The 20,878-nt window shown below is 39.9% G+C and overlaps 2 protein-coding genes across 2 annotated transcripts; both read right to left on the minus strand.

Moving 5' to 3' along the window:
• Positions 1-758: 758 nt before the first annotated feature.
• suox (sulfite oxidase) lies at positions 759-11,551 on the minus strand. Its single transcript, XM_039798600.1, has 5 exons — positions 11,416-11,551; positions 7,778-7,848; positions 7,264-7,432; positions 5,467-5,739; positions 759-4,644 (listed from the first exon to the last, which is right to left on the minus strand). The coding sequence occupies exons 2-5, from the start codon at positions 7,834-7,836 to the stop codon at positions 3,436-3,438; spliced, it is 1,710 nt and encodes a 569-aa protein (XP_039654534.1). The 5' UTR covers positions 7,837-7,848; positions 11,416-11,551; the 3' UTR covers positions 759-3,435.
• A 3,340-nt stretch (positions 11,552-14,891) lies between these two features.
• On the minus strand, positions 14,892-20,397 carry mcrs1 (microspherule protein 1). The gene is made up of 14 exons (XM_039798893.1): positions 20,212-20,397; positions 19,223-19,377; positions 18,902-19,040; positions 18,285-18,449; positions 18,048-18,157; positions 17,830-17,938; positions 17,478-17,616; positions 16,789-16,864; positions 16,609-16,637; positions 16,383-16,475; positions 16,192-16,274; positions 15,969-16,056; positions 15,449-15,576; positions 14,892-15,337 (listed from the first exon to the last, which is right to left on the minus strand). The coding sequence occupies exons 2-14, from the start codon at positions 19,375-19,377 to the stop codon at positions 15,251-15,253; spliced, it is 1,401 nt and encodes a 466-aa protein (XP_039654827.1). The 5' UTR covers positions 20,212-20,397; the 3' UTR covers positions 14,892-15,250.
• Between the last annotated feature and the right edge of the window lie 481 nt (positions 20,398-20,878).

Consider the following 20,878-nt stretch of genomic DNA (forward strand, 5'->3'; position numbering starts at 1 on the left):
TTTTCACTAAAATTCTTTAATGGCAAAGCAATGTAATGTTCAATGTAATGTAATGTTCAAATTGTTCAACAAAAAGTTTGTCACAAAAACAAAAAAAAGACTTGAAACTTTGTTGGGACATTTGTACAGTATTTTACCAAATTTGAGATGACAGCAGACTGTCGTGTGTGGAACTGGTAGAAATGCTACAGTAGCATTAGCCGACAAAACAGCTGGTCTCAAGATGTGAATGCATGGTGGATGGTTGGCATTGTACGGCCGCAGACTTAAACCTGAGGCAACACACTAACACTAAAGGTTTGTCTTTGCATGCCAACAGCAGAACTTAAATCAAAATTTTCCAACAGGGAAGATTCTGTCATATTCTATCTATGGAAACCCAACTCCTGAAAGGCTGTAGATTAATCCCTAACTACAGCAGGTGTTAATAGGCTGAAGGATTATTTAGCAAATTAGAATTAAGATAAGAACTACTCATACAATTAGGTTCGGCTTTTTCTTGTACATTTCTTTCTTTGGTAACTTTCAGTCTACATGCTGCACATGTACTGTATCACAATTTACCATACAGAGAAAATAAACCAAAGCTTTAGTGCACTAGTTTGCATTTACCACCAATGTCACACAAGTCTCTGTATTTGCTGACCTAGAGAGAAATATACAGTAAGAGGCAGCTGTTTCTGGTGTAGTTGTATTGTGTAATTGTTCTGACAACGGAAAGAAAGGAACTGAAAGAAGGAACAAGCAAGAAGTGAAAGTACAGTATAGGCTTTTATGAACAAGGCTGCTTTTGACACCTAAACTAGCGGTCTGTATATCCAGAACATCACACAGCAGCATAATACTGTATATGTTTGATCCAACAAAGGGTGAGCAGAGACTGTAGAACATTTGGTCCAAATGATCCAGTTTGATACCACAAATGTGTAATGTCTCATCTTCTACTAAAGTGAGTGGACATTTATCTGACTCTGCTTTCCTTCCGCTTTCTGTCATTTCTCCTAAGACATTGTGAGTAGTGCATGTTGCACTCCACTACACACATAGCAGCGTCAGGACTCAGGAGCCTGGAACCAACAGAACACAAACATTCTCACAGTCTGCGTCGACTGCAGAACCATATACATGTGTTTTCTTTATCCGTTCGCCGCAATACAGCTTAGCGCAATTTTAGTCATTTATGACTCATAGACACATCAGAATGAAAAGTTTATGACAAACATGATTGCCAAACCAACTTCCCCGATAGGTCAGCAGCCCCGGGACACTCATAAACAAATGAGTCCCACAGCATTGAAATCCCGGAACATATCTGGTTTAATTATATAAAAAAACAACGTGCCAAGAGCATCGTTTAATCCTATTCAGGACAAAAGGCCAAGGCCACTCATCGTGACAACATCATGACTCCCAGTTCATACGTTCATTAAGAAATCACACAAATTATGGATTGTGACTTGAATGCAGGATAATTAAGTGTAGTTTTGGACTACTCAGGTTAATTAGACTATATATTTCATCAAAATTGTATTGCATTCTTTTATATCTCTAATTATTGTTTGCCCTGACATCTAATCTTTTACATTATCCTGTCCTCCCCTGGACTCCTTGGCCCTGTTCACCTTCCTGCCAGCTGCAACATCTTTTTTCAGAAGGCTGTCGGAGTCACTTTGTATCCTGTTTCCTCGGTTACCACTTTGGGGAAGCAGCAGCAGCAGGAGAAGATTTACGTAATTTATAAAATATGGTAAGAACTGTTACAGCTTTCTTTTTATTTTTAGGATTTCAGAGGAGTCAGCAACTGCATCTTGATCTGATGCTGACAGCTACTGAATTTTAGCAAAGAAAACTTCAGCTTTCAAAACAACCAAATCTATCACCAACATGTGAAAGTGATGTCATCTTGTATGTAACCTAATTTATACTGTGGGGCTTTGAACTATTTCCCTGAAGTGGCACTTCCAAGAGTTCACAGTAAGCAAACCACAAACACAATTGAAGATGAATAAAAATGTGAAAAAGTCCAGTGCAGTTTTTTTAGTTTATACAAAAGGGGAATTGAAATGTTAACCATACTGTAGATATGCACACTGTAAGTTAATATGGAGCTAGAAACCTCTCTGTTGAGGATTTCTCTTTTGAAAAAAATCAATGTCAGTGGGTGCATACAATTATATTCTAACAGTAAAGAAAATACTACTGTTAATTAAATATACTTTATTTTTTACAATTAGTAATACTCTTAATGCATTTTTTCCTATTACCCTTGAAGAAAAATAAATCTGTTAAATGAAATTGTCTTTCATTAAATATAAAAACTGTAGTTTGCCTGCCAGTCGGGATCTCCAGTTGACGTATTTAATCACAGTGAGTGGAAAAACGTAAGCGCTGCAAAGCTGAGCAACACAGCAAGGTGGGGTTATGTTTAGCAAATGTCTTTAAATCTACTTAAAACTACTTCTCATTTCCTCTAATCTAAGAAGTGCTGTATGGCACGGACACTTGTCAGTGTAAAATTAGAGCTCTTTATCATCTTCAACAATAATTTACATTTGACACAAAACACAGTGTAGTCACAACTGTGGTCAAGCAGTGCCCTGACTTCTGCAGTGTGCTGTAGTGTTGTGGTAGAACTGCGGCTGGACATGATAGTGAGGTGTGCTACTTTATACCAACTTTAAAACAGTTGGGGGGGGGGGGGCAGCTCCACAAACTGCATGGCGAGGGTCACAATTCACCTATGATTTACAAACCAAGCTAGTAAGCTCCTTTAAGCTAATCAAAAGTTTTTTTTAATTATCGTATCACTTATAAAATATTATTAATCAGCAAAGCCACAGCTGCAGATAAACAAATGCTAGGTTTTGTTTAAACTTCCAAGTTCCAGTCTGAGTAAACTCCGGTTGCTCAGACTGGAACTAGTAAAGTGAACAATGCATGCAATTGTAGTAGCCTTTTCTTAAAGTAATGACTACATAATAAACTTCTCTACATATCAATTAGATTGCATATGACTTAAAATTAGGGTTTTTAATTATGATGCATGTTAATCACACAATTAATTCAACAATTTTAATATAATGTGCACATCTTCAGCATTAGGACTGTCAATCCCGATTACAAAAATATATAATAATATATATATTAATAATATATTTTTTCTTTTCTACAAATCAGAGAATTAACAGGCTCACATGTAGTGTAGTGTAATGATCACAAGATAAAAACTGGACATATTTTGGTTATTTACAGCCTTTAGCTTTGTTCTAGGTATCTCAAATCTCACAGGCAACATGATTGCTTCAAATCCTGCTGTATTTTCTGCTTAGTCTCAGTGGCAGATTTTAAACAACGTCTACTCTCTGATGACTCGGCTTCAGGCGTAAACCTTTTGAATTCTGAATGTGGATCAACCCACGGAGTCTATTCCTCGCTCTAATCTTCTCGGATGTTCACCTTCACTCTGTGCCAGGCGTTACTCAGCACGCCCCTCAGATTCCAGATGGGAGGAACTGTGTCCGGCTGCATGTTGTAACTGTTGTCAACCGCCTTGCAAACTATCTCCAACTCCTGAGCCTCGGGAGGAAGAGGCGCCGTTAGCTCCCACAGCTTCCAGGCCCAGGCTCGTCCCGGTGGGGGAGAGGGTTCAGGTGCTTGTCCCTTCTCACTGCTCCTCAGCTGGGCCACCTGCCACGTCTTTCCTCCATCCATAGAAACATCTACGCGTACCACCTCTCTGCCTCCGCCACTCCAGGCGTAACCCTTCACCGTCACCTCTTCCAAACTGCGATTGACCACAGCACCGTCTGCCGGCGTGGTAATGGCTGACTGAATGGGCAGCTCTTGGATGGCCGGAGCAGACTTGAAGTCCACTGTGTCCCAGTCCGTCCCGGGGGAGAAACCCTTGTAGTCATTCTGCTGCCAGTGGCTGCTGCTTTCTTCCGCACTCACAATGATCTTCCCCAGCCATTTAACATTGCGTGCACCCACCGTGCCTGGCACCACAACGCGGACGGGGTAGCCGTGGTCAGCAGGGAGATCCTCGCCATTCATTTCATAAGCCAGCAACACATCACCTTCCTCGCTAACTGCCTTGTTTAGAGGGATGGAGGCACCGTAGGTAGTCCCGGTTATGTCTTTGTCCAGTCCTTCAAATTGAACATGGAAAGCCCGCTGGGCCACTTCGGGCCCGTAGCCAGCAGCCAGCAGCACATCCCTGAGCCTCGCACCGCCCCATGTAGCATTACTGATCGCAGCAATGCCCCAGTTCAGTCCTTTCACCTGCTTGACCTGATTCATCTCAGAGCGGCGGTTACCGGCACACTGCAGCGTGGCGGTGACAGTGTGTTTGGGGAATCGAGTCTTTAAGTCTTCCAAAGACAGCGTCAGCACTCCAGGTAGTCCCTCTACGTGCAGCTGATATGAAGCCGGGTCCACCCGAGGAACTGGCAGGTGGTTTCTTTTGAAGAAGATAGCAGAGGGGGTGATGAAGCTGTCAGAGAGGATTTCAGGAGGCGGCTCAGCATTGAAGGGCTTGAGGTTGTTGACGCGCAGGACGGGGTGACGCTCGGGGTCAGAGGAGTAGGGGTCCAATGTCTGAACGGCCTGCTGCTTCTTCAGGTCTTCTGCCCTCAGCTCACCAACCTTGTATTAACCAGACACAGGTTGTGTTAGACCACATGGGACTCAACGCTACGAGCTATTACATATTTTCAGCGGAACGTTTCTATTCATCTCAAATGGCCTAAAATGCTAATCAAAGGCAAAGAAAGACGAAGAACTGTGTTCTGTGAAACTCCACAAGACAAACATCAGCAAAGTGTTTTTTTTCTTACTGACCACTTGAGGGAGTGCCAGTATTTAGCCTACAGCGGTACCTTAGTATACAGTGCGCAGTAGACCTTTTCATATGCGTCTTCAGTGATCAAGTGCAAGACAGACAAAATAAATAGTTCATTTAAGGATAAATTCAACAGACATCCCCTGCTAAAACGCTGCCACGTGTTCACATTGCTACAGCACATTTAATGGATTGTATACTAAATACAATTGCTCGGTTGTTGTAATGTGCATTGTGACTGAATTGCACTTAAAGCAAGTTAAAGCACTTGTGTTAAAGCAGTGTGTGCCGTGCAAAGTTGAATCAGAAACTCCGTCTGTAAACTGATGGATGTTTACAAGCGACAGACTGGGCAATCATTTTACTGCCTGCCTTTTTTCTCTAGCTGATAAGTGTGGGGGTTTTCTACTCTATTATTTCAGTTCTATTTTTCAGCTAGAGGTGTAACTCAAAGCTAGAGAGCTTTGCAAGGTGAAGCTGCTCACTGGATGTGTTGCATTGTTACATTTCAAATCAGTGAAGTCAGTAATGGCTGACACTTTGACTTAAGGTCTGCAGTATATTTCATTTTTTCTTCTTTTTTTTCTGTGATTTAGTTAAATTACAGAAACCAAGAATCGGCCCACCTTATACTCTGAGAGCATTTCCAGCACATGCTCCTGGTTGTGTACAGCATACAGTGCCCAGAAGGGTTCAAGGGCTCCACCTGCCGCCAGCAAGATTTTATCCCCACCAGGATGCATGGCCACAAACTCAGTGATGTCATAGACGCCACCTTTGTAGGTGACCCACACGCCATCTTCCAGAGAGCGGTGACTAGTGACCTCTTCCTGGCTGAAGATGGGAAGAGCTGAGGTCTTCTCTAAGGTTTGAACTGTAATGGTGTCTTCCTGCTCAGCCTGCACCGGAGAGAAGGGAGGAAGCATCAGTTTGGAGATCTATCAAAAAGGACATTTGAAAGAGAAGGCGACTGGAAACCAGGAATCTAGTCTGGAACACTTGAAAAGAGCATGTTGAATAATTACATTTTGCTTAGTACAATTGTGACTGAAAGGTAATTTGGATTCTTCTGTAATCACTTTGCAACTGTACTTATAGGTCACTATTAAGGTTTTATAAACTGGCTGCAACAGCAGGGGCAGTGTGTGTTCTCATGTTTGCACATGCCGACACCACTGGGCTAGGTGTTGGTCCTGATGTGCGAATGTTATAAATATCTTTTAAACAGCCTCTGGATAGGACACACAGACTGAAAGTCCTGTTACAATGTAACAATATACAGTTACAAACTCATGGTTGCTACAACGGAGCATATTCTTCCCATTCTTTCCTCTGAAGAGATTAATCATCTGCTCAGCTCAAAATGTGTTTGCATGTTGAGTCACAAAAGATGTGGGAGGGAAAATTGACAAAAGAGCGGACACTGAGAACCAACAGATTACAGGTTACCGCCCTCGCTGTAAATAGAATCATTAACAGGGTGTAACTGAGAGGGAACACGGCACATTCTTCTTATTCTAAATTTAATGTTATTGAACCGTTTAAACTTAATAACAACTAAATAATTGAGATTGAACCGTATACTGCACATTTACACTGTGCTGCTCTAGATCAACACTTGATCCATTTTGAGTAGAGATGCACCGATTACAACTTTCTAGGCCGATTCCGATTTTCTTTGAGTTAGGCCAGCCGATACAGATTTTAGCCGATTCCGATTAAATTTTTTCTAACCACTTTACAGCACACACAATCTATCTTTTCTTTAACAGATAATGGATCACTATAAAATAGAACTATATAAATTACTCCTGGTGTGGGAAATTCACACACATCTAAAGTGAAATGTTAGAACCATTTCCTTCTTTTCACATCCACTATCCAACAAAAAAAAATTTGATTTTGGTTTTTGGTGTCGTCCCTCCACGCCCTACTTTTTCCTCGCAGGTGTTGCATATTGCAAACTTTTCATCTTCTGCACACACGCTGAAGAATTTCCAAACAGCTGACATGTTGCAGGTTAATTCACAAGGTTCCCTACATGTGTGAGAATAGCGCAGATACGCGCTTCACACCGCGAGTGGGTACACGCGACACACGGCGGAAAAGTTGAGAGAAAGGAAATAGAGACTGTGCTGTCGCGTCCGTGTGTGCGTGCGTCCTTGAGAACTGTAACTCGTATAACTTATGTTGTCAGTTAATTGTAGCACTGACCGGCATATGTCAGACTGACCTGCCGATCGCCGGTCATGGCTGAGCACGTGAAAACCGGCCGCCCAAGACGATTGTGATTGGTTTAAAGAAATGCCAATAAACCAGAGCACTTTTTTCTCCCATTCCGGAATGCTGTGTGGACTAGCCAGACCCTCCTCCGCAGTGCTGCGGAGGAAGGTCTGGCAAAGCGAGAATAATCTCCTCCTGACCTTGTGGTGGTGGAGTCCATAAACCAGTACAGCTCCGGTACCAGCCAGCAGTCCTGCCAGTGCATGTCTCCAGCTGGGCCTATGGGCACGCTGGTACCATCTCTGGTCCTCACTGCTGCTGCTCCAGAGACGAACTGCACAAGACGCCACAGCAGGTGCCACTTGATGCCTTATGAAATAAAGAAAATGGAAATGTAACTTTTATGCACATCAAGCCGAGCTCATTAGATCTGTATGTTCAAGAATAACTGTACAATTCTGGTGTATTCACAAAAGGAATAAAAGACGATAAAAGAAAAGGGGATGGACACCATAAGTCAGGTTGTGTTGGTCACAAAAATGTAAGACAAAGAATGAAAAATCAACTTAATTTGCTAAAACACAGCTTTAGTTGGCTGTTTTAGTATCCTTCATTAAACAGAGCCCTTTGACTGGATGTAGCTCGGACCAGACAAAACCTAACTGCAGGCAGAGTAAATGTCTGGTATAACACCCGTTTGTTACAGTGCTGTACCTTTGAGTGTTGAGATGGCCGAATCGAGTCAGGCTGTGGCAGCGTCTGAGAAGCAGCATTGCACTGATGTTCTGGGAATTAAGTTGAGAAAAAAAATAAAATTTCACAGTGAATCAAACAGAAAGTAGCCTGATGTCGTCATACTCCGATTGTAGTCAGAATATATGGGAACTTCCCGACCTCAAATGTTGTGGGCTAAGTTCGGCTGGCATCCAGGCTAAACAGAAAGCATATTTCAAAGAATTTTTACGAACAAGTTACTGAAGTTCCACAGAAAAAAAAAAAGTGAAATACAACCTGTGGGATTTCTTAGTTTTTTTTTTATTTTGCCAAGCAGACTGTGAATTACTAAACTTCTTTGGAGGGTTAAAGGCAACACACACAAGCAGTGCATGACACCCTTCAGAACACCTGCTGCACCAATTGATTTCTATGTAAGCTCTTTTACTGGCAGTGTCTTAACTTCAGGATATGCTATTGTTTTATTTCTCAGCGTTGTCATGCATCAACTTTTCAGAAAAGCATACTTTTTTTATACTCTTCACATGCAAGCTTCTGCACCTTGACTACGATTTTTTTGTCAGTATGACATGTTTGGCGTGTGCTACGGCCGTCAAATAACCTGCATCAAATGACACGAGTTGCTGTCTGCCTTTCCACTCAATATTAAATGGGATCTCTGGGTTAACAATGTTCTTTTTCCTATGATGGCGAAAGCATGACCAGCCCTACTCTGCCTCTGATTGGATAGTACTTGTTGCCTTTGTTGGTTGGGTTGGTTAGGTTTAGGCATGAGATTGGTCAGGGTTAGGGTAAGAACATCAGGGTAAAGCGTGTTTTACAGTAACTGCAGCCCAGCTGGCGCGTGCATATGTGACGTCATGAAATCGCCGTGACTATTTATACCTGCGCTGGTGGTCGCGGCACTAGTTGCAGTCTTCTCCTGAACAGCGGTGGCGCTAATGAGCAAAGGCTACCGACATTGCTCTTTCTACGGACTAGAAGAAGAAGAAAAAGGTAAACAACGGCAGAACTGGCAGCAGCATTGACATCAATGCTTCGATTTGATTGAATGACCTACTTCGTCGGATCAAGCCTTTCATTCACCATAAAAGAGCTCATCTTAACCCAGTAAGTTTACAAGAGAGACTTGCAGTCACTGAGAGTCTTGGTATCCGGTTGTCGGCAAACTCGTTCAGGCCTCCTGTTTCCGCTTTGTCGAGCGCTTCTGAAAAAAAAAAAAAAAAAAGAGCCCTGCTCTGCTCGCGCGCCATAAATCGGGCACGCTGACAGGATATTACATAATTTTGAGCGGCTAGTATAATTCACCTTTAAGGGCCCATAAAAAAAGCAGTCTGCCAATTTTCAGCCCAACCAATGTTACATACCATATTAGGAGACCTTAAGGAACATTGTGAAATACCCTTTATAATCATTCTACCACCCCTTTAAATAATTAATTAAAAATAATCCTATTTAATACATGTTCTGTCACTGCTGTGTGGACACAGTGAGCATAACATCGATAGCTGGTTAAAAAAAAAAAAAAAGACATGCCGTTGTGTGCAGGTTTCTTTTTTTACTTAAAGTCTGATATACAGTTTTTTTTCCCAGCATACAGTGGATGGCCAAACCTGCTCTCTCTTTACAGCCAACGTGTGTTCCTGTTAATGACCAACTGAGCCTTTAAATGCTTCAGCTCCTGCTGAACTGAACTACCAGCAGTTACTTCAACCTACAAAATGAGCCAACCAGCTCAGGGGGAGTGAACAGAGAGCAAGAGGAGGGCCGAGCTTCAGTTCCCTCTTCTCTTACCACAGAAATGTTAGTAGATAGATGTGTAACTCCATTTTAGTAAACAATGTTTGTCCGGCATACAATTAAGAAACTGACTGAAACGTATTATCATTAAATTAGAGGACCTTGTCTTCTTCTGTTGACAATACCATGGCACTTTGACAATTAAGAAAAAAGTTATGACTCCAACCTGAATCAAGGAAGGAATGTTCTTACATATCACAAGCCAAATGATATCGAAAGACCTTTTCTCACATGTCCATGAGTGCAGATTATTCAGTGTATTTCATTATTTTTTCATTAACTACTTGTCTATAGCTAGATAGATAAAAAAATGCAGGATATGTTGTTTCTTACAGTACAGCCTTTTGTTAATATTTGAAACGTGACATTTCAACAGTAGATTGGACTCTAAAGTGAACTTGAGAACATTGTGTGTATACAAGTTTAATATTTTGAAAAAAGGTTTACTACAGAATTTAAATACAACCTGAATCAAGAAAGATGATGAAATGTCTCAAAGCTGTGGAAAACATCTATATGGGGCTGTTTTATGAGGAAAGATCTGTGACTAACTGGAAGGATAAATAATACAGATCTCACTTTTAACTGAATCATGTGACCAAAATTAGAAGCACAAACTTTCCCTGGGAAAGGACATTTTAAAATGTAGTGTAGGCTAAGTGGTGTGGTAACAAAAAAACATTACTTACAGGTCACACATAAAATGACAGATAGCATGTGGAGGAGCTCTGCGTTATAAATCAATTGCACCCGTCTTATCATCATCAACAGTGGCCATTAAGATTACTGATCGGGGTTATCTTTCACAGAGACAGCATGCCAGCCAGCAGCCAGACAAATGCTAACTCCAAGAGTTCAGGGGGTGAATAATAATCTCCTACTGTTTAGATAGGGTCTCTACATTTTTAGAAGAGAAAATGTTCAATGCTCAATGTGCCTTACTCAAAAGATTGCAGAAAGTCATATTAAAACACAGTTACATTTAAGGCTTTTAAACATGTAAATACCAGAAAGAGTGAAATGTAACACTATGTCACAACTGAACACATAATCAATACCTTTTAAAAACCTGTGGTTTGTGGTGCACAACAAGGAGTATATGGTTACAACATTCCTCTGTAAAGTACTATATGTGAAGTGATTTCACAAACTTCAAATAACATTTTTCTACACTATAATATTCCCAGGTATTGAGAAATTACAGGCTCTTCATATACTGCAGGTTTATTGACCAGCTGGCATTTGTCAGATGCATTTCTGACAAAATAGAGTTGAAAAAGCTGCTGTTACGTCACAGCTGTAACGGTAAAAATGTAAACTTTCTCGCCTTTACCATGTTTTTTTTGTGTGCAAAATCTGCAACATCTTTGGTGTAACGTTACACAATATATCCTCTAGCTAGTCTAGATAACACAGTGTACCCTAGGTGTAGTAACGTTACAGTAACAGCCTTGTAAGATCACGATCAATCCAAAAAATATCACAATTTTCTTCACTGACATACTTCATGTTAGCTATTCACAGCCAGGGCAGCGCAGTTGTACATTTAAACACATTTAAGAGTCAGTTCAAATTAACTTCAATAACGAAACATTACGAATAATAACGAAAGAGGAAAAAGTAACGTTAGCTAGCAACGTTATCACCATCTTCATGGCTAAATTGACGTTAGCTAGCTAACACTCAAGTGAGCAAGCTTGTCCAGCTTGCCAGCCTGTCCGACTTCACCAACTCATTAACATATGTTCGTTAAAAGAAGAAAACGGTAATGTTAGTTTCTGTTTGTTCATATAAACAAAACAAACAAAACTACTCACTTATGTTGTCAGTCGCCTGCTTATACTCAGATGCTCGCCACGATTCACAACCGAAACAAATGCCTTGCACAGCTTTCACCAACTGAGCGAGGGGCGTTCAAGACAACTGGTCATGTGGCAACCCAAAGCCTCTCTACAGAACAGGCGAGGCAATTCCAGCGTCCTAAATTTAACTCTGAGCGCACCCTGAATGCACCTGAGTTTACATGGTAAACATGCAGAGGGGAAGTGCCAGGAGGTTTGAATGAAACACAACATGGTTAACAGATAAGGGAATATTGTTGTGTATAAAATACAGAGATAACTCAAGTCAGAAAACTGATTGTGGGATGTAGGTATCTTCTTCCAGTATGCCCTCAGAAAGGAGAGAAAGAGAAAAATAGAAAGAAGATGCAGTGAATATTTCTTATCATCTGAAGAAACATCTTTTTCCCTTTTGGATATACAGTATTTTATTCATTGAAGTCGAAGTAGAACCTCTGTGGTCTACTCTTGCTGGCTGGCATCACTTATCAGCAGGTGTCAAGTCTTTATCAGGAAACTTTATTGTTCCAGTCAACAGCCGTACAGTAGATAGGTGTGTTGATATATTACAACCTTACCAGAGATAAAGTTATGTCTCACTGCTACAGCAATGCAAAAGTCAAAACTGGTGTTTCTCGTGAGACATTAGTGCACACAACAATATACAATACTTATATTGTTTATATTCGTTTATCCTTCTTATATTTGAGAATGTGTGATATGCACCAACAACACCATAACAAATTCCTTGTATGTGCAAAAAACGTACTTGGCAATAAAGCCCTTTCTGATTCTGATTCTGAAATTAGATATCTTTAAATGTTGTTTACCACAACAAAAGTACCATTACAGTTTTTGAATTGCTTTGGAAAGTAATTGAAGAATAAGCCTATTTGAGACTAACGATTTATCTTACACATTTCTCAAAATAAAATCACATTTCCCATAAACCCCATTGCTTTATGTTAAAGATAACCATTCGCCCACTTCTCCGTACCAGGCATCACCACATGTGCATTTATTTTCTTTTGTGCTTGTCTGCAAAAAACATGTGTTAATTTTTTTGTTTCCAGCTGCATTTTTTGCGAGAAACTCCGTAAGTCTTTGCCCCAACAGTCTTCTCGTACTGGTTTGCGTCATAAAGCAATCCACCCTAGTCACACAAGCTGTATAATGTGGGCAGCTGCTGCTGATCTTGGTAATTGTTTTTAAATATATATATTTCTTTCCTTCTTTTAAAAAAAGGACTGCAGTTATTATTATTTATTGATTCAAGTTTAAGTTAAAGCTAAACCAGCAGTAACACAGTTCTTCACTTCAGTTTCTTCTCTTTCAATGCAACATTTCTTACTGCTACTAACCTTAAATAACACATATTTAGCATATACAAACATATAGTGTATATAAAGACATACACAAAAGCAGAATGTTACAAAAAAGTTTGGATAAATGTGGCACAGGATTATCTTTTTCCAGTGGTGTAGTCTACGTGATACGCAGGTATACGCAGTATACCCACTAAGAAAGCTCCAGGATTTCCATATTCCCTCTTAAAAATGCTCAATGACACGCAACAACATACTTTCCATTATATATTTGATATATTTAGAATTGTCATCTGTTTTTCTTCTTCGCATAGGCTAAATAAAGGTTTTTCCACCATAAACTGGTGAATAAAAGTTATCCGAATGCAGGAAATGAAGTCTTTGACACTCAAAATAACCCTGGGGGAGGACACCCAGACCCCCCCCCCAATATGATATGCCCCCCTCCCCCAAAGGCAGATTCTCACCCATATATATAGGCCAATACATTTACAGTATACCCACTACAATACATTAGACTACACCACTGTCCTTTTCCCTTGTTTACATTTTGCTTGTGTGAGCCCTGCCATATTTTGGGAATCCAGTCAAAACATAACCTCTGTAGCACATGAGTTAGGATGGCGTTTCTATGGCACCAAGAGATTTACTAGACTGCACTGTCTGTGTTTTGATGACAATATTTCCAACATCCCTGGTAGATTTTTACACATGCCCTAAGTTATCCAGGTCATTTCTGTGGGTGTTTAGATTGTCCAATGTGCTTATTGTCATCTGACATTTTCATGTCAGTAAGGTATAGGCTACACTTTGTGAAAAAATGGACCAGAACATCCTGTTGCTCATTGAAACATTTTACAGACCAAACAATTCCTTAAGCTCACAGTCACAGTTAAGGGATGGATCTGTCTGACATTTCCACAGTAACATTTATACACACCTTAAATAAATATTTGTCTAAGAATAATGGTATGCAGTTGGGTGCAACCAATTAATTATTAGCTGTAAATGTCTGAAAGATTTTTTTGTTGTGGAGTTCCTTTAAGGTGAAAATGTAAGTTTATTGCCATGTGTCTTGAATGGTGCTGTATCTAAGTGTACTAACTGCATCTTATACGGATCTTTGTGTTGTTTTTAATCTGTAACCAACTGCCCTGAGATAGGCTCTCTAGCGCTGCCGGCAAAGTGTGCTTAATCAACACTGCAGCAATAACGCTCAAGTTATTCTTCTAACAATTCTAGCTTGTCTTTGATTATATTATTACATGTTTATTATTACTTTTATTATCTCTTGTTTGTTTTGGTCATACTTAGGCACTCTGTAAACCTAGTTTATATAAAAGTGCAATAAAAAGTTTTACTTTTTAGCAACGTTTTCACTAAAGTAAATAGTTCTGCCACGTCCCCATCATGTATGTATAGAGTTCTGAACATTTCAGTGTGATTTTGCTTCAGTGTTCAGCTTCAAGAAACATATTAGAGAAAGTCAGATACATAAGTTTGCATGCCCCCTCCCATTAGCTCCCCACCCCCAGCTTGACAACAAAGTGACCACCAAACTGATTACGTTTATTAAAATCCTTTCAAAATAATGTATTGCTAATGCATCAATATTTATTAGATGTGACTGTATATAAGGTTTTGGAGCCTTAAACTGATCCAAAAGCACTAAACACATTCAGTTTTGCTGTTCTATTAATCCATTTCTAGTTCATATACGCGAGTCATCCAAGAGATGAATTACCTGCTTAAGTAGCACTCACTGGTGCTCTCTGGTCAAGTGTCTGAAGCATATTGTTCCTATTTGCTTTTCTGTTACTATGTTCGGATTTCTAACTGATCAAACATTCTAATAAGAAAAATATGGACAAAGCTCAATAGCATATAAATATTCTCCTAATAAAGATACAGTATGAAAGATTCAGGCCACATATAACAAGCCAAATTATATCTAAAGACCTTTTCTCACATGTCCATGAGTGCAGATTATTCAGAGTATTTCGTTATTTTTACATTAACTAGTCTACAGCTAGATAGATAACAAATGCAGGATGTGTTGTTTCTTACAGTACAGCCTTCTGTTAATATTTGAAACATCATATTTCCACAGTAGATTGGACACCAAAGTGAACTTCAGAACATTGTGTATACAAGTTTAATATTTTGAAAAAGCTTTACTACAGAATTTAAATACAATATTCTGAAAAATAAAATAAAAACAAGGCTCTACCATGAGAGTGTCTACATTACAACATGGAAACTGTCCAAACAACAGGTAACACCTGTTACTAGCTTTCTCCGGGATTTAGCTGTAGTCTCTTTAAAATTCTCATTTCAGGTTAACAAGGCTGTTGTCTGTCTGATTCGTGGTAGCACTACTGCACTTCGTGGGACTGTTAACCGCTGTTGGACAGAAAAGCACTGACTGCATCCGTTTGCCTGCCAATATGTCCCGTTTGTTCACTCTTCTGCCGGATGGCTGACATTTACTGCGGTGTCATCTTGGCTGCTTCGGCTTTTATAAGTGAGATGAGTTCCAGGTTAATGAGAAACACAAAGCGAAGACCTGCAATCTGAAGAGACGGATACAGTACGTTAGGGCTATGTCTCACTTGGTACCACTCAAATATATCATGGTTGTTCAATTTAAATGCAAAACAACTCGGTTGACACCCTCCACACACCTCCACCACTGAGTTGTTGTTGAGTTTCCACTTGTTGCCCGACAGGACTGGTCTGCCATCAATGTAGATGGGTCGTCTGCCCTCATTGGCGATGAAGAAGTCTCCATTATTCTTCAGTTTAATAATTCCTGTAGACATCAATATATGATATGATAAGTGATGGTAGTTTGGTTACTTTCAGCAACATCAGAGGGGATCAATCTCTGCCAGTTGAAAGATTACTACGTTTTAACATGAAAATAAATCAAGAAAATGAACACAGGTATAAAATTAATTGTTGACTCAAAAACACAATTGGGGTTCCTGCCGTGGAGATAAGCTATATTTTGTGTTTCAGAAGCGATATCCATGCGTACTTTACACCTAAGCCTGGATAACTCAAATGTCACATTAAAAATGTAAAAATAGTTCAAATGCTTGTAAAACCTTAAATTGTGAGAAATGTTTTAGTGGTTTCTGTCTTTTAAAAACATTGCTTTGCATGTACCGTTACAGCATGACAGTGTACGAGTTTATTCACCTTGTTTCCTTGATATTTTCCAGGCAGGTCCCTCTAGCGAGAGATCTACATCTATTGGTTTGTCCTTGGTCGCCCTGCCCAACGTAATCTGTGTGAACATAAATAAAAAGATCATTAGCATCATAGTGAAAATACATCTCATACATTCTCTCCTTCCATTTTCTTGCCACAAAATACCTCTACATTGCTTCTCTTTAACAACTGTTTCTGAAAGATGTCTTACCTCTCGCGATCTCATGAGGTAGCGTACCATTCTTCCTCGTAATGCTGCCAGTGTCTGGTTGTCAAAATCAGGCATGCTCATCCCTAGAGAGAGAGACACACACACACACACAGACACACACAAACTTGTTTCACTAAACTGGATTCCTCAAAACAAATATACCTTTAAAAGCCATCTGCTTTCTTACATACCCGTAATACTGTCCACGAGGACCTGCCAACGAGGCAACTCCTGCTCCAACTGTCTGATCTCTCTTTTTTGGTGACGATCGGAAATCATCAGCTCTGAATTTAAAGACAAAGGCATAACAAAGGGTAAGGACGCTTGTGTAAACAACATCAAGATGATCAAAGATTGAATTTATGCTGTGCAAGATGAATCGCATTGAACTTCTTTCTTCATTATCAAATTTCTCACCATGTTCCAACACCTCATCTCTACTCTCCCTGTGTGAAAGGAAACGCAGGAAAATGGATCAGTGTTGAAAATTCATCGACGTACAATACTTAAGTGAGAAGATAATAAAATACTTTCTTATCAGCAACAAAAACATGACATACATGACATGAATACTGCAAAAATGAAAGACTATCTTACTTTAACTTTACATCATCAACCATCTGCTCAGCATCAGAGAAGTTGAGGACCTGGTCACCTTTAGGAAGAGGCTGGACTGCAGCACACAATCAAAGCCGACAAGACAATTACATACAGAAATGTTACGCTCATAACTTTATTTCGGAAAACAACACCCGGGGCTTCCTTATATTCCACACTAAAAAGGCTCACACTTAAGTTTTATTTTATATGAATATTCAGAAAAGGGTAGGGTCTTTATGGTCTATCCAGATTTGCATTTATCATTTCAGAGAGGCATAGTACATTTTTGTAAGTGGTGATTAATGTGCTAAATAAGTAATACAACCAAGAGGTAAATGAAAACTATTTGGTGAATTAAATAAATGTATCAGGGCAGGAATATTGGACATTCACTGCAGTTCTACCATTAGGCATGTAACACCAAAATGAAAATTTCTTAACAATTTTGAGCACCATGCTAGTTGTGTCATCTCCTGTCAAAGATTTGTTCTATATTTTAAAATCGCAAAATATAACATATTGCAGTTTGCTTGGAGGATGACGAGGACTTACAGTTTTATTAATAATTTAATGTGCATTGGCATACAAGAGGCATTTTTTTTTCTCAATTTGCCCAAATAAAACAAAATACACATTCAAATGCTTGGAAGTTATATTGGTATAATTGTGTAGGTAACTCAACTTACCGCTCTGGTCATCCAGTAGGTAGTACTGCTTCAGCAGCTGCCAGTGTACCAGCAGGCTCTTGGGGGTGCGAGATGGGTGAAAGACACCAGGGTGTTTGCTCAGAAGCTCCTGGAACATGTCCACTTTGGGCTGACTAGTCTGTTCAGTGACAAATGTAATACAAACTGCTTGTGAATACAGCAGTCAAAGGTGTACATTTAAAAAGTATGCTATGGTGGATACACAAAAAATTATTACTACATTTCTCAACCATTAAAATGGTAGCTTTAAGCCAAATAGACTGTTTTATATTGTATGTTAGTTTATTTTACTACAACAGTGAAATGTTCCAAAAGTAACAGTTTCACTTACTGAGCCAATCTTAGCCAGCAGTGCCTCCTCAACCTGACTGAAGAGAGCTTTGCTTTGGATTGCTGCAATGGCTTCTGGGTGAAGCTGACGCATGGCCTGCCATGCCAGCCTAAAATGACAACAGAGAGAATTAATTTACCTAAATGGGTAACTAACATAGAAGACTTGGTAGAATTGGATCGGAAGGTAAAGCCGCTGCCGGGTAAGTCTCTTCTTACTTTGAGATGACAGGATCGTAGAGGAGAGCGTACCACCTCTCTTTAATTTCCCGCAACGTGAAACGACAGCTGAACTTGACCCCCAAATGAACAGAGGTTAGGTCTGTGGTCTAGAGACAAATACAGACTCATTAGATCATAAACTGACAAACTGAGTCATACAGACAAGCTAGTCACATTAATTCCTAAACATTATCCGTCCTTTCAGACACTGATTTCATCTTTTATACTACTCACCTGCAACACTGCATTTATAAGAAGCAGGTCATCAGTAGGTTTCCATCTTCCCAAGTCTTTAGTAATATGTAGAGGCTGCTTGCTTTTCTTTACTCTTTTGGTGATGGGCGCAGGGTTTACTAACATGGTGAGAGGCGGTGTGAGAGCATTTCCTGATTTTGTTACCTGACAGAGTTGCATAAAAGGCACAAAAAATATCCATCAAAGCTCGGTAAGCTTATCATCTTTGCCATGACATCCTGTAAAGCTGTATAAACATGATCCCCGGTAAAACCGAGAGGTAAAGAAAGAGAGAGAGAGAGAGAGAGAGAGAGAGAGAGAGAGAGAGAGAGAGAGAGAGAAGCACAGCGCAGGTAAAGGTCATCATTGCTTCTGAAATCGGTTGCGCCTTGAAAGGTCAGCGGCAACAAGGTCAAAGTTGAAAAAAATTGTAAAAATAAAACTTTGAGCGCAGCGCTCGGCGGCAATTCCGAGCAGTGTAGGGAACTAAGGGCAGCACTCCGCCTAGTTGGCGGCACCTGTCTCCGAAAAACAATAGAACGGCCAGCGCAGAGTAGTTTTACCTCGGATCATGGGTAGGCACCTTAAGAATGTGTGGGTTCTAAGGTATTATGTACCTTCTTTTTCTCACTAGATGAAGGTTCACTCCCTGAACAGCGGACAGGCTCTATGACAGGTGGGCCTTTGACTCTACTGGACGACTTCACAAGACTGCTCTCCACCAATTCATCGTCAAATTTCTTCCTCTTTATTGACCTAAGGACATTAATGTGTAAAAAACACGACAATTCTTTAAAGATTTGTAGATCCACCACAGAACATAAAACACTGGTAGCAGCAGCATTAAACAACACAACTATGCCATTATGTAAACAAAATACATTGATTATTCTAGTATACAGCTGGAATAATGCAATATACAAGAATATAACTCCAACCTGGAGGAACTTCTGCGTTTGGGAACACCACTGCCAAACGCTTGTGTTGCCGTCCTTTTCACATCTTTCACTCCGAGTGACTCTTCATCCTCCGAACGACTCTGAGCACCAGCTACTGCCATCGGTGCACCAACCGCAGGGTCACCTGCTTGCATCTGTTCAGCCACAACATGAAACACATCAGAAAATAAAACAGACATTTCTCAGCTCAGAGTAACAGGGCAGACGACATGGTGAGACTATACATGATCTGGCTCAGGCTGACTCCACAGAGTTGCAGTGTTACTCCAGGTGGCACACAAATATTACAATCCAACAATAATGTAATCTCTTTTGAAAGAGCAACAGGCTGTAAAGGTTGAATAAATTCTGAGGTGTACAGGACGTATGTGGACTATAGGAGCATCCCACTTTAACAAGCAGGGCTCTAATGGGTAACGTTATTGTTACGTTATTTAATTGTTACAATTCAAGTTATTCCTTGTAACAATTTAAGTTAACACCTTAACAACAGTGCATGCCAGCATTATAGTACAGCTTTAGGAAACATTTACGTCAACGTTATAACCAGACAGATAATCAAAGTAATGTATCCACAATGTTACTTTAAAACTCTGTGTGAGACCTATTTTCAATAAGCTGTGTTTTTGTTGATGGTAGTCAGGGGAATGTACTTAGCTAGCTATGCCTTTGTTTACATGCAATGTTAGCCATAGTGCCTCTCCTTTTGCCTTCAATGTGAAATATTTAGTATGAAATGATTAGCTGTGGCAAAGAATATAGCTTGTTCAGACAATATTGTAGTACAGTATGTTTGGTTAGCAAACACAATGTGATCAAAATAATGCTCGTTTATATTGGCTAGTAACGTTAGGTACTTGCTACAATTCGCTTAGCTAACACAACGGTCCTACGATAGCTAGCTAACGTTAGTGTTAGTTAATTAACAAGCTAGCTAATATAACTAGCTACGCTATCTTCTGACTCACCTTTTCTTGCTAGTTTCCTTCGTTGTGGTATATGATCAGTTAACTGGAGTCTGTATAACCTATGTATGCCTTTTATAAACACCTCGGTAGCTAGCTACATGGCTAACTGGCTACATGAATTTGACGTATAAGCGGCCCTGCCATAGACAGTAAAGGGCCCTGCTAGTCTGCTAGCTAACTGCTTCCTGCGAGGTGTTATCGCGGTTGGCAGCGTTACGGCGCACTACTACCTCCTTCTGGACTGGAGTGTAAATCTGGATTATCTTTAGCTATATTTTATATGCAGTATTTGCCTGGGTATTTTCTATTTTTTATATATGTCAATGGGTATTTTACATACATAGCTAAATGATTTACACGTGACCGATTCTGTGATTGAAACTTGTTGAGTGACGTTAGCCTAAGTCTTTTTTGTATTTTGGGTACCTAACCAGTACACATATAAATTGTTTTATTCCTGTTTCAATATTCACACACCCCACTGACTTATTTTATTTAAAACAGGGTTTAGGACACATTATATTATTATCATTATATCCCTACTTCTAGCCTACTTCTACTAGTCGCAGTGGGCTAGTAGAACTAATGGCCCAAGTTCAAAAGTCAGAAACTGTGAATGCCACCCTTTACTCTATTTAAAGTGATTTTAAATGCATCCATATATGTG

This window comes from Perca fluviatilis, chromosome 4 (genome assembly GCF_010015445.1).
Source record: "Perca fluviatilis chromosome 4, GENO_Pfluv_1.0, whole genome shotgun sequence".
NCBI lineage: Eukaryota > Metazoa > Chordata > Actinopteri > Perciformes > Percidae > Perca > Perca fluviatilis.